Genomic DNA, 24,818 nt, shown 5'->3' with positions numbered 1-24,818 from the left:
AGTTCTCACCTTTTTCATCCCAGAGCTGCTGTGCAGTGGTGCTGCCATCAGCAGCGGGGCTCTGGGGGCAGCAGAAGTGTGCTCAGCACACACTGTGGATGTGCCTGTCCCTCACCAAGTCAAAACAATGATATAACCCATCCTCATTCAGGAGGCTGTTCTCGCCTTTTTAAAAAACAAGTGAGACGAGAAGACAGAGCATGAATTGGTTTTGTCAGATACAGAGTCAGAAATAGCAGCTGATAGGTTTGCTGTGGTAAGTTCTGTATGATGGCTTTGCTGAAAGGTAGGCTGTTCCATGATTTACTGAACTATTATAAGTGGTAAAACTGATCCATTTGTTATCATCCAGTGCATAAAGACTTCAGGATTTAAGGAGCCTGCACTAAATAAGAAAGCAATTTATATACTCATAAACTGAAAATTACAGGGAAGAAGTCCTTAAGTCAGTGGTAATAGGAACCTTTTATCATATTAGTGATGATTACCAAATGTTAACCCCTACTCCCTTTTTTAAAACAAAATCTTACCTTACAATAGTTGCAATTACTTAAAGAAGTCCTAGAGACAACTTGGTATTGATTTATTGTGCAAGTGTGGCAAGTTTTATTTATTTATCTGAGTGCCATCCCTCTCTCAGCCCATCAGGGCTCTGCGTTAGCTGAGGTGAGCTGATTGATGGTTCTGCCAGCAGCAGCATGGGGCTGATGTTACCTGAGGAATGGGATTAGCTGCCTCCACTACTGGGGAGCAGATCTTTACCCAAAGCAAATCTGAGTGTAGTATCTTGAAAAGAGATTGTTTTTTCTGTGTTTCAATAACTAGATAATAGTTAGCAATAGTTGGTTTCAGATTAGCCTGTTCTAAGGAGAATATAATTATGTGTCCTACTGTGAAGATGGAAATACCCTCTGCCAGGTTTTAAAAATGCATTATAAGATTGTGAGTCATCTTTGTGTTCTCTCGAAGCAAAGATTTTATGGGCAGTGGAAGGAAGATGTTGACTAAAGCAAAGCAAACATTTGCCTGGAGGTAATTTTACTGATGACATTAGTTTCTTTTTTCTGCTCCAGAGTGTCCTGGGATACTTAATTCATTCAATTTTAGTCAACCAATCTAAGTTCTCAAGGAACAGATGAATTGAGAGCCACTTGTTGCCAGTACTCAATATTTGATATCTAGCTTGCTTTGTTCAAGTGTGAATGATTACATGCTGAAACAGATTTGTTTCTTTTTGTGATCTGTATAAGCTGAGTATCTAAAGTCAAAGGGAAGATTTGCACACACACACACCTGGGCGTTGTCCAGAAGAAAACTGGAGAGTGTGCTAACAGTTCAGGGATTTTAGTTAAAACTCTTTTCTTGCAGCAGGTAAATTCTGCTCCCACTGTCCTTGTGTTAAACTTTTCTTTCACAGACCTTATTTAAGTAAAGTCAAATCCATCATAAACCCACAGTAACACCCTCCCTGATCAGACTGAAGCTGGAGTCCAGATGATGTCCTAAAACCAGGAGAGGTTATGTGAGGTTGTCCTGTGGCTTCTCTGTGGCAGAACTATTGGCTGGGTCTGTTCGCACCAAAGAGAGTGGAGAAGCTGCAGCTATGTAGCACCTGCCACTGAAATGATGGGTAAGGGATTGATTGAGCTCTTACTAACTGAACAGTGCGCACTAATAATTTGGCTTCATTATAATCACTTAGTTACCCTGAGTTCTGTCAGGATAGAATGTTTGAGTGTTGGGAGAAATAAGCCGTGGACTGTGTTGCAGACACCTCACAAATGGAGTGTTTGTACCAGACAAAGGCGCAGAGCCCTCATGGTTTCCTTCCCTTCGCCTTCCTGTGCTAAGAAAAGGGAAAGCAAAGTGTTCTATTGCTGGTTCTGTGGGAAATGATCAGCTGTGTGCAGCCCATGAGTGTGCCATGGAATCTGGGACCTGAGGAAGGTCCCGTCTGCCTTCATCCTGCTTGTCCCCCTTGGAGTGTGCACTGAGCACAGTTCATCACAGCCAGGAATCCTCACTGGGGATTTTAAATTGTGCTGAGCTCCAGTGACCAGATTGTTGGCTGGTTGCTCCTCAGGCCTTCTTGGGATAATATTGTGACCTTGTTGTACAGCAAATGAGCACAGAAACCAATTTCTTACATCAAAAGTGACAGAAGGGCTAGAGTAGTAGAAATTAATTGAAAATGGGAAAAAACAAACAAACAAAAAACCCAAACAAACAAACAAAAAAACCCTGTGTGGTGAAAACATGGAGTTTATAAACCCACTGAGATGTACATAAAGTTACACTTCAGTTGCTCTTCTGCATTTATGCTGAAATCCTAAAAGCAAAAACCAGAAAAAGCAAAACCCACCCCCTTAAAACTGCAGTGACACAGGAATAGATTAAGGGCTTGTTTTGTTTCCATACCTCCCAAGAATTTGCAGTTTTTCATTTCATGTACAGCCATGATAGATGAAGCTGTTAAGGTGTGGAAATTAAGCACAAACACAAATATTTCTAGCCTTTTAAATGCTTTAAATTATTTTTGAATTCTGTGTAAATTACGTGAGATTTTAGTGTTGTTGCAGCTCATGTATCATGGGCATCATTTGTATCTTTTCTTGGGGAAGTTGAATTAAAAGAAACCAGTTCATTACCAGTAACAGCAAGGTAATCATTACCCTCACATTCCCTCCCTCCTTTCTTAGGCTTTTTGGGCTTTAAGAATTATTAAATCCCTCTGGTTTAAATTTGGAAGAACAGAGATGTTAGTTGCAAACACAGACTCATCAAAGTCAGTAAGTTTTGTCTTTGCAGTCCATTAGTCAAATCTATGATTTTGATACCCTTGTATATGATCATATATCACCTGGAAAAACAGAGATTACAGCATTTAGCACTGAGCTTGTTTTAATATTCCTGCAGTTCCTAGGAGTCTTACATCCCCTGCAAAAGGAGGAACTTAGTCTGCATTTTCTTATCTTCCAATGCAGTAAGCAGAAATATCAGTGCTATTTCCAATCTTCTGTGTCATTAATAAATATGCCAAGATATGTCTATGAATTATGGTCCTTTAATAAGGTAATGGAACTCCTAGAATCTACAGCTTGATTTTTTAGAAATGGGAACTGTTCAGGTGCCAGTAAGAATGTGCTGATCACATATATAACTAATCTTGATTAATTATGAGCACACCATTTGTTATTTCATTGTTGCTGTTACCAACATATATTTTTATCTACCCTTAATATTTCACCAATCCCTCGTGATTCCGTAGGGAAAATAAATGATATTGTTTGATTATAAAAGTTCAGGCAATGGTAGGAGCTCACACAGCAATGCTGGTTGTGAAGCTGAAAGTCCCTGTGAGAACCCCTGTGTGAGAGCCCCAGGTGAACATCCTGGGGAGCACCAGAGGAACTGGGCCATTATAGCAGCCAATAGCAAATGCCCAGAGTGGTAACACTTTCTGACTACCTGTTTTTTAAAACAACAAAGTTCTCATTGATTTCAATAGCCTTTGACCTGAACCCGATGTCAGCTCTTCTGGACCAGCCTTTGTTAAAAGGGTCGTGGTCAGGACCTTCTATTTACTTTTTTCACATTGTTTGCAAATCCAGCACATGTAAGAAGTGACCTTAGCAAGCAGGGCTCCATTTAAACTTCAGACATAGGTGCAAAAACCAGAGTAATACACCTGCTTTCAGTCATCTTTTTATCCGCGTTTTTCTACCTGCACAGGAACTACAGACGATCTGACAAAGTATTGAATAACATCTGTGTGAAAAATGAAACACTTCAAGTGAATGGGTTTGTACAGCAGCATTAGAAACTCTCCCTCTTGTTTGGAGGAATAAGATGTGAAGAATTGACTGAGTAACCAACCAATGTAATAATGAAGAGAATTTAGAGTACAGAGAGAGTAGCTGAAAGCCTTGGGACACCATTCCCTGAAGTTTCATATGCTGCCTATGCTCCAAAACAGGGAATTTTTGATACAGAAGTGATTTATAGGCAATAGCTGTGCACAGTCTTTTATCACATTAATAAAATCTTTAACTAGTCTTTGAAAATTCTAAAGCCTCCTGTGTTCAGTTGAGGTGCACAGATAGAAAGAACTGCTGGCTGGCAGATGTTCAGATACATTATCAGAAAATGTATTTTCAGCCTAACCAGTATAATGTAATTCATTCTAACATGATATTTCAGGTTTATTGCAGTGTAACTGACTACAGAACACGGTGCACTGTGCAGGAGACTAAAGGAGGTGAAGGTGTGCAGCTTAAAGGTGGCTGGGTTAGGCCTGATAGTATTGGTGGCTAAACTGACAGATCGTTTAAACAACTCAAAACTGGAAACAAAAGGGTTTTCTTTTCCTCTTGTAGTCTACCCAGGTGAAGGAAGTGGCTTTGATTCCTGAATCTGCACTAAACTTATACTAATGTTATTGTTGTTGCACGTTACAGTAAGAATTACCACTTTAGGAATTGCCGTGTTAAATCTTTGCCTTTTTCCTTTACTAAAAGAGGCAACGTTACTTTGTCTGGACGTAGTATTTTGCAGATGAAACACAAATAGCTCGGTGTGTGTTTATGTATTTGTTCCTCTGTATAAACCTCTCTATTGAAATCTTAGTGCAAAGTGCCACATGAATTGATCTCTTTGTTTTTCTGTTGAATCAGCTCTGAACTGTCAATGTTATTAAAAACCAGATGTTATTTTTATGCAGACTTCACCCTGGTGGCAGATTTCAGTTGGTTTAGTGCTGTGGATTTTAGTTTGCTCCCCCCAGTCTTGTTTTACTATTGTCTCTCATTTTCAAGTCCAATAATGTAGCCTTAAAAGTAACTAAGATTTGTCTCCTTTACATTTTAAAATTGTTTCTCACCTGAGAGTGATGTTGATCAACTGACTAAGTAGATTGTGTGCTTTAATGAGATGGGTTAAATGAGTTAAAAGTAATTTCTTGTAGCAAAGGATAAAAGTCCAAATGTCAATCAAAAAAAAACTCTAGCCCCTTGCATGCTCACTCATTTGCATAAAGTACATTCAACTTAAAAAAAAAGAGCAAAAGATGCAGTTCTCTTTATTAACCTTTATTAAATATGCAAATCACAATCATAACTTTGATTTTGAAATATGTATTACAGTAAGAAAAAAAAAAAATCCTTCCAAAAATAAATCCAATTAGCCCAACCACTTCTGCTGTAGTCTGATTTACTGTTTGTATTGCCTGTTCCTCGTGCTGGCAGCAGGAACAGCAGCAATAACACTGTGGAGACAGTAGATGGCTGTAGAAAAGTGTGTTGAACACTCCTGGGTGAGCGTAATAAGATTGGGAAAGGCCTTGACCTGACTGGATGCAGCTTTTATCTGAAGTACATTTAAAGAGATAAAGGAGAAGCAGGGTGCAGTACATGTTCCTTTCTTTTCTGTAGGGGCTTTGCTTTGAGTTTAAAAATTTCTCGAATGTGGGATTTGTGAACTGGGTCCTTCGGCAGGGAGAGGTAATGGCTCGAGAGCCAGAGGAGTCACTCTGAGGATTCCCCCCCTCCCTCAAGACGTCTCAGAAATCCTCCTATAAATTCCTACAGAGGGGGCATCTGGAGATCCAATAATAATAATAATCAGGAAGTGGTATATTCCCATTTATTTATTTATTATTACTTTTTTTTTTCTCTCTCCTCCCCCCCCTCCAGTGTAGTTGGCTGCCTTTAGTGCACGGACCTGCTCATTAAATAGATACACCAAGAACTGTTACCTAAGCAAGCTTGACAGTAAAGAAAGGACAGACTGAGTTAGGGAGAAAAGGGGAAGAAAAAAGACAGCCTGAAGCAAGTCACTTCACACGCAGAAAGAGCCACTGAACGAATGCTATTCTCATAAACAAACTAAAAAAAAGACCTTGTATGAGAAGAGAACTGTGAGGACTTGACAGAAAAAAAAGGCAAGATTTTCTACCCACTGTTTTCAGTTTTCCTTCCAGACATACTTGGTGAAGTAAGGAGACTTCTGTTTGCTGACAGAGCCCTTGATTTCTTTCAAGATGATGATGTATTTGTGGGTAGGTAGTGTCTCTCTCCATGTCAATCTTTTGTTAATAAACGGACTTTGGGAGTGTGGATTTTAGGCTGTAGTTGCAGCGTGTTTTGTGCTGTGTGAGGTGTGTGTGCTGCAGGGGAGCGTGGCTGGGGTGCAGTACATGTGCTTGTATTTCCAGGCAGAGTTTAAACAAACCGGGTCATTAACGTGGAGCTGGGATTTATTTTCATGATTTGCAGGATGTGGCAGAGTGCACTGCTTTCTTTTCATTGCCTGAGAACATACTGCAATTGTGTGAGATTCACTGTGTGCTTCAGTTACAAAGGGAATGAATGCTGCATCACTTGTGGTTGCTCAGAATTTGCTTTCTTTGTAAGAAATGAAACAATCTTAATGCGATTAAAACTTCTAATGTGTGTTACTTAACCCAGTTGCTTTTATTAACTAATTGTCACAGTCTGTCCTGGCTTTTGAAGTTTCTGGCAATCGACAACTGCAGATAAAGAAAGATATTATGTTCCTATTCCTGTGATTTTATCTTCAGCATTGTTTTGATTCCTTGCAGCAAAGTCTGCTCACCTTAAAAATAATGTTGTGTTGTGCCATGTATGTTTTGAATCAGTGAAGTTATTAACCTGTGAATTCATCCAGGTTTTGATACAGAACGGTGGTTTTGTTTTTTTTTTTCTTAGCTAAACAAACCCACAAAGAAATCAGTGAAGAAATCTGCATACTTAAAAGCTTTTCTGTGTTCCTCTTCAAAGCCCGTACATCTTCTGGGAAAATATTTTAAACTAATCTCGTTTGACAATCTATTTATTTATTTAATTTAAATGTATGTAAAAATAGCCAGGCGTGCAGCTAATCTGGGCCACCTCTGCAAAACAGGCTGCAGCGAAGTCTCAGAGATATTATCAGTAATCACTCCTGCTCTGTTTAAATCGCTCCTGCCTCACGCTGTAAATCTCCCTTTAGGCTTTCTTCTCATTCCTGTTGACCCTCCAGTATATCTCAGTAACTTTTGTCATCCCTGCAAAAGGCTCTGCGTGGAGACTTTTGAGTTTGTTATTTCAGTACTCTGACCTGTGCTATCGTTTCGGGAGCTCACCAATCACTGAGCCTTATGATTTTGTCTTTTTTCTTTTTCCCTGGCTTCTGTAGTACCAGTCCCTTGAATTTTCACCAGTGTGTGTGTGCATTTACCGGCAGCCCCGACTGCTGCTGGTTTTTAACCCTTCCCACCATTCTGTACTGAAGCTGCTGCTGCAAGGATTAATTTCATTCTCTTTTTAGATTTATAAATCAGATCCCGCAGCTGCAGCAGCCTGTCTTGCATTCAGGTTGTGCTGTGGTGTTAAGTTGCCATCATCCAAAGGAGATGCACAGTAAATAAGTGAGGATAAGCCCTTCTTTCTAACATGAACACTAAGGTGAAAGGACATGCATTATTGTGTATTAATCTGGTTCTCTGTGGCACAGGCTCAAAAGGTTTAAAAGCCAGGGATCTTCTTCCTCCACAAGCCAAGGAATCGTTGTTAATTTGAAAATTTAATGAAATAGGTTTTCTTGCAGGTAGCTATGCAGATTTCTATCACTTTTAGTGTGCTGTGTTTTTTATTTTTGATGAACTTTTCTAGTTATTCTTCTTGGAGATGTATATAAATGCTTTAAGCAAAACAACCCTGGTAACAGGCAGTTTCTCCTGGTACCAATTCCTGGTTTTCAAAGCTCCTAGTAAGTCATATAAAGGTACTAGTAATTTATATTTCACATTTAAAAGTGTGTTCACTCAATTATTTTTTTTTTCCTTTTTACTTACATTATTTGCTGTACGTTCTGGTTTTCTGATTTGCAGAATTCTTTAAACAGCCCCTCTTTCTTTTGGCACTACTACACCTGAGTGTTGAGTATTCTTCCCATGAGCAACTGGACTTTTCTAGTCGAAATTATTTGTATAAAATCTCAAGATTAGTAGGAAGAAGCAGAGAACAATTTTTTTTAAATTGTAGCAGAACACTGTTACGTCATTTTTAATGGAAATAGAGGATTTGCACTCATAGATTTTTTTTTTCTGAAATGTTATGATTTTTAAGCTCTATTCATTAAGTGGCTATGCATAGGTACCTAAGATGCAGCAAATGTAAAGGATGCAGTAGGTAAACAGGAGACTTTGAATAAATGTAGGTGCAAGGTATAAACTCAGAGCAGCACTTGAAATGCTTTCTCCTGGCATCACATCAATTTTTTAAATAATTATAAAAAGCTTCTCAGCAATATTATTAAAATTTAAAGTAGCCAACTTGTGTGAGAATGTAGCCTTCCCTTTTTCAAGGGCTTAAAGTTAATTTATTACATTGACTGAGATTTTTTCAGAGTATTCATTTGTTCGTGTGGCCGTGCTTACCTGTTGTTTCATATCACGTGAAACGTAGAAACATTTTGGATATTTACAAAGTAAAAGAAAATTTTGATTTCTTCCCATTTTCTAATGTCTTACTAAGTAGTATCCTGGAACAGTTTGATGTCTTTTCTTTTTTGAATTCTACTGATGATAGTGGTACAAAGTTCCTTTTATTGCAAGCTGAACGTGTTTAGCTAACTAGAAACATTGTGCAGGAATGCACAGCACAGACACTAATTCAGTCTGTTGAATGGAACAGGCTTGATTAGGTGCTGTGGTTTAAATACTTACTTCCAAATTTCAGAAAGTAAAGGAAGTTTTTAGTACTGTTAACCCTGTCAAAGGAAATCCATATTTGTTGACAGCCTAAGCAATTAAATGGTGTTTGTATTTATACTTTCCTCCTTCCCTGGGCAAAGGAGATCTTTTTTTGGTCTGGCACTTTATGCACAGACATCTGTGCTGTAGGAATCAGAGTTCAGCAGTGTCGGAGTTCACACTGACCAAGAAACTCTGGGGCCTTTCGGGCGTTACTGATTTAGGAAGTGGTGAAGTCAAAAGGGGATTTATTCCCTCTGAGGGGTACAGACCCTTTTCCATCTGCTGCTTCCCCTTTCTCCCCAGATGAGATTGTTGCAGTGACTCAGGGTGTTCCTGCAGATCACCATTCCCATTTCCTGTGTATTTCACCTCCCCAGAGGTGATGGGGTTTGCTCAGAATGTAACAAATATTTGTGTTGGGGTTTTTCCAGTTGGAGGGTTCTAAGGCTGCTGACTCGTGCTTAGCCTGTAACTTTTGGTGGTGAAATGAAAGTTGATGGCTGAAAGCTGAGGCTGCTCCCCATCTTTCAGAGTCCTCAGCCTTGCAAACCCCCTCTTTCTGTACACTATTCCTCCTCCTCTTTTTCATACTTTCAAAAATAAGCGTAGTTTGTGCACATGACAGCACAAGGAACTGCTTGATTCCCAAGAAAACAGTTCCACGGTTGGCTGTTTTCCCTCCGGTTGTTCAGACTGGACTGTTTTGAGTTCTCATGTTCAATTTTCACATTCCGTGTTAGAAGTTGGGGGTTTTAAAGTTACTATATGCCATGAAAAAGTCAAATGCAATCAAATTTTTTTGTAGGAAAAACTGGAAAAAAGTCATTGGTAAATACATTTTTAAAATACAAATTATTAGTTTTCCACATTTTGTTGTGTGCTACAATGCTGGACTCAAATTTCCTTAATGCACCATAATACAGTTTTATAAATTTTATAAACATCTGATTAGTGTCGGCTTAGTCAGAGGTGTGCTTCATTCCTGTCAGTCTGCTGTTCTTTTTAATAATAGGGAAGGAGTTGTCAGAAATTTTGTGTATATTTAGCAGAACTTTTTTCAGCTGCAGCTTCAGAATGATACTTGATCAAACAAGGCAGAAAGCATGTCAGCAAATGAAATTTTTTTTTTTCTTCCCCGAAACTAGAGTAGGCAGATACAGAGAAACAGATTGAAAAAAGAAGCCCAAAAGTGTATGCAATAGCAACAAGATAATTTCTTCTGGCAGTAGGACACTGTTTTGACAACTCTGTAGAGTATAGCTTTTGGGTCCAATACAGAGAATTGTACTTGTCTGAATTAGCAGAATGTTCTTTAGATTAACATCTGGGAAGAAGTCTGGAGGAAAAGGAAGTAACAGACTCTAGCACAAATTTCATCTGCTTATTTAGGAGTTTAAACTCCTTTATGCTTGCAATTCTGGTGTTTCTCCTATTCAGAGGCATCGCAATACACATACAGGAGTCTGTGTCAGTTCCCATATTCAAAAACAGATGGTATTTTATTCAACTGACCAAAATCTGTATGTTTTTATACAGCCAGTGTGTGCGGGCACAGAGTGTGCCTCTCTCCTGGCTTAGGGAAGGGTGTCATTTCCAGCCCTGTAAGGGCTTTTTTTCTAAAGGAAATGAGAACCCTAAACAAATGCAAAGATGACTGAAATAATAAAGGAACAAAACATTAGATTTTTTTAATTGGAGTAAGGAGCAAATACAATGCTCATATTTTTTTGGGGTAACTTTACCTGCTGTGTATTTTGCAACATTGGCATTGTTTGCATTAAGCAAAGGATTGCTCTCCTCAATGAGGACTTTCCAAAAACACCCTAGTCTAAGACAAAATGCACCCCTGACTGTGCTTAAAGAGTTACAGACAGTGAGATCCAGCATGAACTGAGCTGAAAGAATGACTCTGCTGAAAACATTGTCAGTGGAACACTTCAGCAGTATAGATTTTATTGCATAGAATTATGGAGTAATCAAAGTATTTAGATCCTTTTAGTTAAGAAAAATCAAACATATTAGCAGAAAAACTGCAGGTGTCTTCAGAGACAGAGTGATCCTCATTCTGCTTCCCACTGAGACCTTGAATAAAACATGTAGCTTCATCCTCTGCATCTGGCTGCCTGACCGCTGATGTTGAATAAATATGTACCTTTTATTATTAACACAGAAAAATACAAAATTATTTCATAATAGAGCGTGCCGATGTGAATAGTAAGGATCTTCAAGGGTATCTGGCTCAATAAACTTGAATAATGAAGTACTGCAATTTATAAATCTACAGTCTTGATGGCTAAAATGAAAGGACTGACAGGTGTTGAATGAAAACAGGATTGCAATTAGTTATGGTAGAATCTAAGACAATTCTCAGTAGGCTGTCTTTATGTATCTATTGGAACACACACCTAATTTGGCTTAAAATCATATGTATAATAATTCATGTTGTGATGACAAAGCTAAAAGTCACACTAGCATGCAAAGCATGAAGGCATTCAGCAAAATCACCTCTTTTTTTAGCATGAAAAGAGAAATGAAACAGAAGAGAAAAGCAATTTCAGTTCAGAATATTTGACAGCAACTTTTGGTCATTGGGTATGTTCAGTTCTTTGAAGGGTTTTCTTGCCCTGCTATGGTATTTTGTGGGACACCATTCTGTTGTGTCCAGCACTGCAGATAGGCAAGTGAGACAGTTTTGGTTTGTAAAAGCAATGTACACTCCTTTAGGCACAAACACACATAAACTGAGTTTAAGCAGGATCAAACTGAGTTTAAGCATCAAGAATATAGGTATTAATAGTTATTAAAAATTCTTCCAGCAGAATCCGTGCATTTTGTGTAAGGCAGCACGACAGGCTTGCTCTGTTCTCTTCTGAAGTTGCATTATATGTTCTGTAGACTTTAATTGCCCAATCAGCTCTCCCCTCTTCCTCTAACAAGGAGTTACACTTGTCCAATTAACCTTATCTTCATCGTGTCCCTCCTAATAGCACTGGTTTCCATCAGGGCTTTGAATGAACTGCGTGGGTGTCTTTATCAGGGCAGGGATGTGTGTGAGGGAAGAATTGAACAAAGGCTGCAGGAGATGTGGCTGGGTGGGCAGGTTAGAGTCCTCCTATTGTCCCACGATTGTTATCTCAGTGGAAATCCTTCCTGAACATCACTTCTGTGGCCGGAGGGTTTAAGCTGCTGCAGCTGCAGAACCTTAGCTGCTGTTGGGATGGCCTCAGTCGTGGAGGCAGAGGAATGAACAAGTCCTGAAGGTTTTTCTGGGCAATTGAGAAACCTTGTTTGAGTCTTGAGATTAATTTCTTGATGTGTTCCTTTTGGATATTTTTTCCAGTGAACTGTGCCTGCTCGAGAAGCTGTCGTAGTCCCAGAGCCAAGACTGACTTATCTTTTCACTGTAATGTGCAAGTGCCACTAGGCTGGGTTTACCTTTTATAACTGGTTAGACTGTCTCACAGCTTAATCAACAAAAGGGCATGTTTACTAATCAAAGTCTGGGTATCTGTTCGCATCTTTTGATGTCTTTCCATATGGCTTCCTTTTCCCCTTCTGCTCCTGGATTGATATTCCTTCCTTGCCAAACAGATGAATCTGTGTTTGGATCCTTGTCATAGCCTAGTATGGAAATCCACCTGTTCTTGCTGCAGCCAGAAAGCTGAAGTCCAACATTTCTGCAGAAATGACTGCTTTTCACACAGGTTTCTAAAACACTAGGTATATTTTTTTTTCCCCATTAGGATGGCAGCTGTGTCATGGGCTGGACCCAGCTAGCAGCCAAATTCACTCTCACTCTGCCTCAGTGCGCCAGGGAGGGAGGAGGGATGGGAAGAACTGGAATGAGAAAGTTCATGAAACAGCAGAAGATGGAGATCACTTCCTGATCCCTGTCACAGACACAACAGGCTTGCCTTGGAAGAGATGACATTTATTTCCAATTATCATTTCTGCCAATTAAGTTTGTCAATTTAATATCTAATTCAGGTAGTGGAAAACAACAAAACCAAGAACGCTTTTTGTTATCGCCATGTGTTCAACTCCCACTCTTCAGCAAGGCAGTGAGGGAGGGATGGAGGGATTGCAGTCAGGACACAGGAGTTTCTCTCTTCAATTCTTTCTCACTCTTGCCGTGCTCCCTGTGTGTTCCTCCATGGGCATAACACAGATTTAAGTCAACCAAATACATCAGACTAAGTTTGATTATTGGTATTTCGAGTTTTCTTCCCAGATTGTCATGTTTGTAGAGTTTTGTGCATTTAATCTTTTGTAATGTATATATAATCTACAGGGACTCCTTTTATAGGGAAAAAGCTGATGTATGTTTGAATTTTACTTTTCAGTGAGCTTCTCCTCAAATATAATTACGGGAATTCAAGGAAGGATAAAATGTGACAACATATTTGTGAATTGCAAGATTTAACAGAGACCAAAGTAGATCTTATTATTGATGTGCTTCCTGCTTCATTAAATTCCCCTTAAGGTTTGCAGCATGGATATGGATCATTTGCAATAATAATTATGCAGTGATCGATTGATTGTGTCTGACATTGTACTTGTCACCTTGAAATGCAAAAACCATTTATTTTCGAGTGTGTGAACATTCCTCTCTAACGTTAGGCACAGCATGGACTGGTTGGTCCATGCTGAGAGGGATGCATTTTATAAAGTTGGGAACTTCATATTAACCTTTACCTAAAAGGAAGTGCCACTTGTTTCACAAAAATGAAAATTACCCAACCAGCAGTGGTTTTAGGTTAGAAAACACGGTCTAAGTTCAGAGGGATTGTTCACATTGGAATGTTTGTATTCCAGCCGATTCCTGCCTGTGTGTTACAAACGTGGGGCTCTCAGCAGGACTGTGGTGAGATGGGATGTAATGAGCACACTCAATAAAACTCAGGTCTCTGCTTTTGTGTTCTCTGGAAGGTCTGTCTGCCTCACTGAGACTTTGATCACAGCAGTATTAATTAATTGGAAAATCATTGAAAAAAACGCTTCAACTGTAGTCATTCTATGAGTAAAATGCTGTACATTTCATGTTTTGAGTGGTGCAATCATCATGACCATGTAATCTTCCTTTTATTAGGAATATTTGCAGCAATTAATGAAACTTTTGTCCTTTGGGCTTTTGGAATTTTGTTTCTATTGAAATTCCAGTGAAGCAGCTGGTTGCTGGCTGCAGTTAAAGTGGAGTTAATCTGTGCTTTTCCAAGTAGTATTAAAGCAGCAGCCAAGGGAAATGCTGAATTTCTAGATATTCCACTTGAAGCTTTTGCAGAGCATCCATTGTTACGGAATAGGAAGTGAAGAGCAAAACTGTGTTTGCTGAGATGTGACTTGATTAAAAAGTGACTTTTTCCAAGCCAAAAGCTGGATTTAGATTACATCAAACCAAATATTTATAATTACCTTAATTTGAGATTTAAACTTTTATTCAGAGACCTAGTTTATTTGAGCTTTGGTTTGTTTTAATCAGGATTTTTAAAACAAATATATGGGGGTTTTTTAATTGAAAAAAACCCAAATTTTAAAATTGTCAACATTCTTTAGAGTGAAACGTTGTGCCGATGACTTTTTTTCCTCAAAGGGTGAACACAGGTAAGCATATACATTGGAATATGGAAACGTTTAATATTTTGATTCTCATAAAACCAATTTGAAGAGTAAATGCAGTGCTAGTATTAAGATGGTGACATTCATTGTACTGTTGATTTAAAAATTATCAGCTCTAGTTTTTACTATGGTGTGGATACTGAATAGAGCCTCCAAAACTGCTTTAAAGCTGTGCCATAAGAAAAAGAAAGTCTTAAAAAAATATATTTTTTACTCAATATGTGTAAGATGACTGAAGCACCTAAACTGAAGAAAGGTTTCAGCCTTACTCTTTTCAGCAATTTTACTTCTTTAGCTCGTGAGTTGTTCAGAAAATATCCCAAGTCAATGCTATGAATTTGCAGAAGAATCTGAGCTAAATTGCACCACATGGGAACATACCCAACACCTCCCATTCTTCCCTATTAAGTTGTAATTGGAATATAGCACCACGTTTTTCTTTCAGGTATTTAATTCTCAGCCATGAGAAACTCCTAATTATAAATGCAAAGTCCAGCTGTAATTTTTTTACTTCCTTGCTGTGTTCTTTAGCCACTGGAAGTGCTGAGAAAGCTGAGTGAACTTTGTTTGTGAGGGAACACCCACAATGGCCAGGGTTGTTTGTCCAGTAGGACCTTCACACTCCAGTCTTGTCTGGAAATGCTGCATCCAACAGGAACGGAGCAGGAAGAAGGAGAAAACAATAAATGTCACTGAAAGAGAAAGAAAATGAAGGAGAGAGGTCAAGGAGCTGAAATGAAAGGAGAATATTTAAGATCAGAACAGTTACTGTCCTTTTCAGTTAAATGTGAAGAAATCGTGTCCTCTTGACATTACTAAGGTTCAACTTCTGAAGCAACCCACAGGATGAACTTATTTTTTGTCTTTATGTGTTTCAAACTCTATTTACTGTCACAGAATCTGGAGTAACTTGATAATACTGTCTTTAATAATAATGTCTTTATATTGCTATGCTTTGGTTGTAGATACAGATGGCACCACCCTCTCAGATAAGGAAAATTAATTCTAACAAAGACCATTTTTGTAAAACAAAAAAAAAAATTGGGGGTGTTTTATTTTGGCTGAAATGCAATTAAATACTTGCTTTAGGAAAGGGTCTGTGTCACCTTCCTGGTGGGACTTGGCTGCAATTCTTTGAATTGGATGGTTAAGAGTCAGAGTGTTTTGGTTACTTTTTTTTTTTTCTTCCTGCATGTCTGGCAACATGTTTGATGACTCCATGAGCAGCAGTAGGATAATAATAATAATAGGATGCAGATTTTGATTTGTATATTGGATGATTCCTCACGAGAAGTAGGACAAGTAGAGGAGGTTACTGTCAAGCACGGGAAGAAAGCTGATCTAACATGAAGACAAAATTACAAATGCTGTAGGAAAAATGTGCTGGAGACAAATGAGGAATGTGGAATTAAGCCTTGTAAAGACTAGGAAGGTAATTTAATAATACATCCAGGCCTAGCTGAGGTGGCATAAAACATCTCATTGTACAACTCACGTGTGAGGAATCCTGTCGTGTGATGCAGTGACGTGTTATTGCCGCTTGTAAAAGTTCCTCGTTCCCTTCTGTTTCTTACTATTCATTATTGATGTGTGTGTTAAACATTTACTCTCTTATTTCAGAAGGTTATCATGCTATTAATGTAAAACTACACAGTGAAAGCAAAGATAACAATCCTGTTTTAAGTTAATATACGGATGTTCACAGCCAGTGAACAAATTCTTAATTTAAATTGGTTTATAAAAAGCAATTATAAACAGACAAGTCAAATTTATCTCTTAGCTATAAAAACCACACACAAGTGAGCCACATGTTCAATTGGAATCTTTCCTGCTGAAAAGCAAGCTTGTTCACGTCTTATTCTGTTGGACATGGAGAAATTAATATTTACTCATGTTTTGCAGCAGTGTTCTACACGCTGAAGATTTTTTTTTCCCTGTGATACTACTGAAGTAATATGGGTCAGTCATCTTTTAATGAAATGACTCTAATTTACTTTAGAGGTATGTCTTGTCAGGGAACAAATTTAATAATGCTATCACAGTCAAATAAGCTAAATATGACCAAGCAATCTTGTCTCTGTTTTTGTTAGATGCACATTGTTTAACTGGCTCAGTGTTTTAGTGCAGCTTCCCTTATAGAAAACTCAGCATGTACAGCTTCACATGTGCTGGTGCTATTTTAACCAGTGCTTTCAGTCTCCTTGCACTGACTTTGTTAAGTTCAAACCTACCATTTTCCATGAGTTGTTTTGTGCATGATTTGCTGTATGGGAATCTTGTTTTCATATAGATTTTATACATGTTAATAGCTCTGCTCATTTGGAACTATTTCATGTAAATGCCACCATGCTGTTGCTTTTCAGATGAGCTGCTCTTCAACAGAGTAGTCTCAAACAGTGAAATTTATTGGGATTTCATTAGGGCAACTGTAGAAATGACAGTTGTTTTGTTTAATAGTTTCTCACTGAATTATGACTGTGTGTTGGAAGAAATGCTGGGCTGAAAAGCCAAGAGTGGCCAAGGAGCTGTGGGATAGGCCTGAGAATGATGTGGCAGGGTCACCTGATCACAGCACAGTATCACTTACTTATCAAAGTGTTTTCTCCCTGATGATTTGTTGTGAGTTGCTGATTTTTGAAACCACGTGTGTGGCCCTAAAGAGCCCGAATGTGTTGAACAAAAGGTACTTGTGTGACAGGAGAGGGGATTCCTGGACACCCCATTTGGAAATCACACCGGAGAAGTTTACCAGTGATTTCTTTAAGTCTCCCTCATCTCTGTTCAGGAAGAATTTCAGAAAAGAAGCTTGAATCAGTGTCTTGGGTCTGGCGGTGATGGAGTTTATTGTCCCCCCAGAAGCCATGTGGTGCTGTATTTAGGTGTGAGGCAGGCACAGAGGTAACACCAACCTCTTTTTTGGCTGCTGCTGAGCAGTGCAGGCACAGCACCAAGGCTCCCTCCTTTTCCCACCTGCCTCCTGCAATGGAGATGGAACAGTCTAGGAGAGGACACAAGCTGGGCCCCTGAGCTGATCAAAGGTGGATTTATGCTCATCAATAAAAGTGGACTCAACCTGTCCTAACCTGGCCTTTTCCACTAAGGGAAATCCTGATCTTTGCTCCCCACTTTCATGCTTCTTAGCCAGCAATTGATTCTTCTACCCTTCTTGTAGCTGTTTTCCTCTCAGATTCTGAGAGTCTGCTAGGTGGTTACTCTCATCTTTTTCAATTTCTCAAAGTCATCCCCAGTGCTTTGAGTCCAACATGATGATTCCATTCTTTTGGTGTTCATACCCATTTTTTTTGTCAGGATGCCAAACAACACTCTGAGAAACTCAGGTCACAAATGGGGAAAAATATTTTCAAATTGGTTACATCCTTGATGATTCTAAGTGAAATGTAATGTAGTTTAAGGTTGGAATTTTATTTGTTTATTTGTTTTTTTGTTGTTTTCTTTTAACGTTTTAAAGAACTCTTGCAAACAACGGAGACTGCTCTTCCAAAATGCGAAGTGCCAAAAATGGATGGTACTCCCCCATGTGATTTAGGAAGTGCTTTGTAATAATATATTGTTTCTTCCGTGTAGATTACAACCTGGTTAAGAATAATGATTTTTATATTCAGTAATACATCTAGATGTATTGTATCACTTGTAGTTCTTAAGTTACATGTAGTACTCCGGGAAAATAAATATTTCATTATCGAGTGGCAGACTTATGGGCTAATTAACATTTCAGGAACAAAAGAAGTAGTGTCATTAGCTCTACTCATAGAACTACGAAGGGTGCTGTTGCTCACTACTCCTGTGGAATTTCTGCAATGGAACCGAATAGACAGAATTATTAACATTTAAATGTTGGCGTTGGAGGAGAGGAGTCCAATTTATGGTGAGATTGCAGAACACAGAGAAACTTCCATAAAGCCAGTTCAGGGACCCACATGGTGCTGGGAGTCAGCAGTGAGTGTGTGGGAAGGCTCTGAATGCCAAGAGCATTTTTCAGTCCAATTAGCAAAATATTATCTGATCTCTTTTGGTGACAAGAAGAAGCCCTGGCAGTGTAGGAGACTGAGATGTCTGAGTGTCAGCTTATGTTAAATGCTTTATCTTTTGAGGAAAGAGCGTGCAACTAAAGCACCTGGGGTGCTTTAAAACTCCAAAAGGGCAATGCTCCCAAATTTAAATATTTAATGCTTGTTTTTCAGCATTCATCTGTTTGCTTGTTTGTTTGCTTGCAGCCAACTCGTGTTGCAAGAATTGTCTAGGAAGGACTGAGGGGAAGACACATGGGAGGAAAATGACACAAAATTCAGGGCTTGAATTATGCTCTCCAGTCGAAAGCTGGCTTTTCAACTCCACAGCAAAGTTCAAGGTAGCAATATTTTTGTCCTGCTGTCTCCTATGAGACAGATGTCGAAGCCTTGTGACAATATAAAGCACCGTGCTGAACTGTGTAATGATTGATTTGGACAGTTTAGTATCCCACACAGTCGTTAGGGCAAAATTAGCTACAGCAGTGAAATAACCAAAGTAAAAGACTCCAGACTGTCGGGCTCTTCCCAATGAACCCAGATGTGTGATTTAGCCTGGAAGGGTTTAAAAAGAGGAATTCTCTCCTTCTTTTTGGAGATTTCTGTCACTTTCAGAATGTTGTGCAAATCTGTCAATGGCATTTGCTTTCAGTCTTCCCCACTGGAGTGTACTGCACATTGGAGAGAGATTTTCAGAGGGAAAGTTACAGGAATCTTCCCTGGAGTTTTTGCATGAGGACGGATAGTTCTGTCCAGAGATCCACTGTGAGCAATTTTAAGTGGCAATTTTTGCAGTTTAATAGTTGCACAATTAGACCACAGACCTGTCAGTATGTAAGGTCATTTATAAAAGGTAGAAAGCTGGCATTCACAATTGCAGGTATCAATGTGGGTTTCTGGGTTGGTTTTTTTTTTTTTAACTTAGAATATCAGATAGCTCTTCTCAGTTTGTTACAGAATAATTTGTTTTCCATTGACAAAGAAATTATAGAAATCTTTATTTCCATTGATGTAAGCAATCATTAATATACGGGACAAGTATTGGATTATCCTGGATACACGAGTTCTTCCAGGTGTACCTTACAGCAGGCATATTTCAGAGAGAACTAGGTTTCAAATAGTATCCACAAGCTCAGAAATCCACTAGCTTTAAATATTTCAGACTGCAGGGAAAAGAATGATCAGGCTAAAAAAGGAGCACAAAATGAAACTTTATCTGAGCATTAAGGCTTTGTATTTGACTATGATAAAAAGTACCTGAAATGATTATCACTGGTCATTCTAAAGGGGTAAAGTATTTTCAGCCTAAACCTGCATTAGGCAAAGTAATTTATTAATTTACATGTATTTTTATGTGATAACAGGTCAGTGAGGCATATTTCTCTGATCTACTGTGCATAATAAGTGTAAGAAATATCTATTCCACAGTGCCTTTGGACTTCACAGTAACAGTCCCATTTTGAAATACTGTGGCTAATCCAAAACTACGCAGCTGAACAGAAAAACAAAACCAGTCCCAAATATGAATAAATGATTTGCTACTTAATATGTCAGTATTTTTTTGTCAGGTTGATAACATTAGGCTCAGCTGCATTCAATTCCAAACCCTGCAATATTTGAAGCCTGATATTGTGCCTCACTAAATTTAATACATGGACCTCAGTAATAGAGGAAATCACTTTAGCACTTGGCAGTTTGTAATGCTGTATAAAATTGACTGCCCTGCAAACACAATAGCGATAATAAAAATTGTGGTCAGTAGGGGGGTGTAATGCATTTTCCAGCTTCACCAAAGGTCCAGAGGAGATTTATTGAGATTTTGCTGTTTGGGTGAGGATCAATAGAGCTTCGTTAATAATTTGTTGTAAGGGCACCCTTCAGGGATATGACATTTTACTTTAAAACTTTGATAATTTTGAAAGCAAGCTTGGTGATAACAATGTCAAGTCCCTGTGTTTCGTGGGCATGGATTTTTGCATTCAGCTTGTGGGAGCATTTGCTTTCCCAGCAATTACATTTGAAATCATTCAATATGTGAAGCAGGCCAGTATTGATAACGAGATTCCACATGTTCGAATGCAACTCCTAAGAAAGAATCCCAAGCACATCCTCAGGCCCTCCATTTTGTCTGTTTTCTTCTGTAAGCAGAGAACATTTAAACCTCAGTCTGTGATCTCTTAGTGGTACATAATTTTCATGAATGGTCTGGAACTACACTCTGACTTTCATGACTGCAGAATTAAAAGGTTTCATGAGAACTCATCCCTTTACCTTCCTAGTGCTGGCAGCACTGCACAATAACTATTAGGTTGGCTTAGATATTTTCACTTCATTTATATTTTACTAAAAGAAACTTCACTTTCTGTGCTAAGCAAGCCTTCCTTTTCTGCCAGCAACTTTTGATGGACACTCCTGTTTGTAAAGAAACAAAAATTTGTCAGCGCTTGCAGTTGGAACACAGGGACAGGGTACAGCAGAAGGATTTATTTCCAATGAGTGTGCACAAAGTAAGATTTATGACTTTTGCAGCTCCGATGACGTTCCTTACACAGTTGCTGAGCTACAGCAAATTAAAGGATCCAGGAATACTGAGGGGTGTGTTTTTGTAACGAGGGAAAAGAGACAGAAGCAATAAGAAGATAATTAAGGTAACAACTTGTGAAAAATTAAAGTGTTTCTGTCTTTCATTTTTGAATCTCTGAGCATAAACTTTGTAGTTGTTAATTTAATTGCTGATGTTCTCTGTATCCCTGAAGAATATTAAGGATTAATCATCTGGTTCATTCCAACAAGAGATAAGGCCTAAGTGAATTGAAATTTTACCAATTTAACCCTCTCTCCCTCCTAATATGACATGATTAACATTCTTCAATTAACAACACATAATTATTCTAAAGGCCTCATTGCACTTACTCCATTTTTCAGTTTCAGGTTGCCCTTTGCAGGTATTTGAAAACTGAATAAAAGGCAGGCTATATTTTTCCGTCACTTAAGTTCAGCCAAATTACAGGAATTCAGATTTTTAGGTTTTATTTCTTTTGCTCCTTTTTTTTTCCCCTAATAAATCTCCATGTGCATGTCCTGAAAATCAGTTCTCTTTAGCTAAACATTTTCTTTAAGGCCCCTCTTAAAGGACACCCACGTATTTCTTTTCCAACCTTTGCCAATCTGAATAAATTTTCTTAGTATTTATGGCAGGATACGGATTTACAGAAGTAGCAATTTCATTGAGCCCTAGAATGCAGAGCTTTTCATTTAAATATTAGTGCATAATGTATTGTTTAATTTTTAAAATAAAGGATCATGACATTATTTACATTCCAAGACTTTGGTTTTGAGCAGCACTCATTAAAAAATGCAGCACTTTTTTGCAGCCTGGTATTTACTGAAGTGCTTTCCAGCGTCTTTCCCTGGGCAAATACTACAGAGTTGCCTTGTGTCTCGTGGATAATCAAGTAGCTGTTAGTGGGAAAACATCATTAATTTATGGTAAAATAAGACCAAAAAAAAGCTAGGTAGGAGGAAAATACATCTGTTTTCCTTCTGAAAGCAAGGAGGTAAAGAAAGTTTACTGATCAGTAGAGTTATAGTTCTAGATTTTTAGATTTATAGACTAAACATGAAAGCATTACTGTTTTCCTTTTAAAAGTTTTAAAAGAAAAATGGTGATGCTTCCCTACCTACTGCTTAAAACATTCCATTTTTTTTTTCCTCTTTAAGGCCGTGAACCTTTAAATACCAATTATTTTCCATTCAGATTTTAATGGAGGAGATGCCTGATAACCATGAATATTCCTGCTGTATTTGTCAGGGTTCTGTCCTGTGAAAATCTGGGATATTTCGTGTAGGAACACGATTAGTCCATTGTAAGACTGGACCTCTCCAGTCGTCAGTACCAGTCTGACAAAACAAAACTGCATTAGGAGAAGAAATTAATCACATTCATGTTCTTTCATGCATTAAAGTTGCAGAACTTTTTAATAACGACTAAAATCAACTATAATACAAAAGGGGGAGAAATCTAACTTGTTAGAAAATACAATCAAGGGTGATTGAGATATATATCAGGGAAACAGCTGTGTGTGTCTACACATATGTATATGTTTATATATAAATGTATATACATATATATATATGTCCTAACTTAAAACACATCCAGACTTTTCTCTTTCAGAAACAAATAAAACATCATCTTCTCTACTTCTGTAAAAAAAGAGACTGACATCCTTAGGGAACTGAAACGTGCTATCCTTTCATGGGTCAGAAGAATTGCTTCCCAACAATTAAGCATAGTCATTTTTTCTGTTCTTTCTTGACGTTCACGTTCACTTGGTGATCATGACAGGCAGGGAGAGGATGCCCACAGACAGCGATGGTTCTCTCCACTGCTGCATTTTTAAAAATGTGTCAGGGCTGAATTGTTTGAAATTTTGCTCAAGAGGAAAAATATTACCAGTGGAATAATCAGCAAGTGAAATGATTTCAACCCCAGGCACTACCTGTCTTTGCAAATTTCTGCCCTGGGTCCATCCTTCCAGCAGGCAGGCAGGAGTCTTGGAATATTAATGTTAAGTGTAAGGAATGCCTTGGACACTGTTGTTGGTTCACCTGTGCATGCAGTTGTGCTTTCTGAGGTCAGGGCGTGCTCAGGGAGCTGGGCTGAGCAGCACAGCCTGAGCACTGGGAGCATTCCAGGGAATACCTTCCATCAGGATGGAATTAACACCTGCACAGCCAGCACCTCCTTCCCTTATCTGCTCCCTCTGCGATGGATGCAACAAAACAAGAAACAAACCCTTTTTTCCTAATTTTTTTCCAGCTGTGTTCTGCATTGGTCACTCTTTTGGGTCTCCTCACCTGCTTTACCCCTTGGTTAGAAGCACTGATCAGCACCACTTCCTAAAATGAGCACGGGACCTGTGCATGCAAATCCCCTCCAGATGTTTTCAAACCTTTTTCAGAATATTTCCTTCTGTTTAACCAAATCTGCCTTCTTTTTTTTTCTTTTTTTTTTTCAATTAGCAAATTAATTTCTTTTCTCAATGAAAGGGAAAACAATTTTTTGTTTGATCAAAGAACAGCAAACAGAGATGCTTCACTCACTTTGACAGCTGTGACACGCAGGATGTGACCCTAGCCAAGGCAGTGATAACTGTATCTAAAAATCAGCCAATATTACAGAAGTAGCTAGGATGAAAGCGAGATCCTTATTTAAAATAAATGAGTATGAAGAATGAAACATGAATTAGGAATTTCCCTCGTTGTTCTGCAGCAGAAGGCACATGAGCACTGGTGATGTGCATGGGAAGAAATCACTTCAGAGGAGAATAACTGATACAATTCTGTGTCAGGCCAGTCTGTTATGAGTCTCACAAAGGTGTATCAGGTTCTGAGGGTTGATCCGCAACTTCTTAGAAATGGCTTAATAATATTTAGCAAGATGGTTTGATCTGAGGTGTTTTGAAAAAGCAAAAAAGTTTTGATAAAGGAGAAAATAACAAACGATACAAGACAAAAGAATAAAAGCCGTGCAAAGTGCAGGGGAGTCCCTTACACCTGCTAAGCCACCCTAAAAAAGCCCCAAAAATCTCTGTGCTCTCTCTTTTTTTATACTCAACGGTTTAGGAGAGTTTTTAGCAAGCTGCCTAATAGAAAATAGCTTCATTCTTTGAAGAGCAGCTAAAAAAGTCCAACAGGTGCCTTTATCTTGGCACTGAGCCAATTACAATGTGAAAAACAAAAGATTCTAGTTCTTCTTCCTTAAGACTTCTAAAGGTGTAACTTAAACTCTTTTCCTCATATAGAAAACACCTACTCGAGTGCAGAAGTGTAATGCAACAAATAACTTCTGGGTTTTTTTGTGTGTATTGTTTATTTGTTCCATAGCTGGGTCTAGTTTCGGATTTATCAAAGGCAAGCCATAGGAAGGGCACTACATCACAGATTTAATTGCAGTTTCCTCCTCTGTCAGCTTTTGGGGAGCCGGGTGCTCCGTGGTGTGAGCAATGCTGAATGTACTCATTAGCAAGACAGCTGAGGGGAGCATCCCAGGGGGTTGCTCCTGGCCCACCAAGACCTACAGCCTAAGCTCTGTGGCATTCTCAGATATTTTACACTTTATTTTACTTCTTACAAAGGACTGAGCCTTTCCTGTTTACTGACATGCTGTTTTACTCTAATGCATGAAGGAAACTGCTTTGTTCTGGGAGGACTGCTGAAAATTTTCATCATAGCAGCAGCCTCTGAGGTTTGGTTTAATTTATTCTGAGAAACTCTACAGAGAAATCTACTAGTTAGTGGAAAAAAAAAAACCCGCCCAGTTATTGTATGCTCTGTAATGTACCGTGTGCTGGGGGAAGAGAGTGAAAAATCCGGTACTGTTCAACTGTGTGGCTATTTGAAAAAAAATATGAGGAAAG

General features: G+C 38.6%; 1 protein-coding gene across 25 annotated transcripts in view; it reads left to right on the top strand.

Moving 5' to 3' along the window:
* The window catches only part of RBFOX1 (RNA binding fox-1 homolog 1), a 1,151,565-nt gene that overhangs the window by 801,517 nt on the left and 325,230 nt on the right, over positions 1–24,818 (top strand). The window contains exon 1 of one of the 25 annotated variants that reach the window (XM_066197709.1): positions 5,978–6,055. The exons of the other annotated variants lie outside the window; for them this stretch is intronic. Within the exon in view, the coding sequence (XP_066053806.1) occupies positions 6,038–6,055 (18 nt within the window). The 5' untranslated portion in view covers positions 5,978–6,037. Of the gene's footprint in view, positions 1–5,977; positions 6,056–24,818 lie in introns of those variants that run through there. 25 annotated transcript variants of the gene reach the window in all.

This window comes from Chamaea fasciata, unplaced genomic scaffold (assembly GCF_029207755.1).
Source record: "Chamaea fasciata isolate MVZ Bird 193981 ecotype frontalis unplaced genomic scaffold, bChaFas1.0.hap1 SCAF_16, whole genome shotgun sequence".
NCBI classification, from domain to species: domain Eukaryota; kingdom Metazoa; phylum Chordata; class Aves; order Passeriformes; family Sylviidae; genus Chamaea; species Chamaea fasciata.
This window is presented reverse-complemented; position numbering and strand designations above follow the sequence as displayed.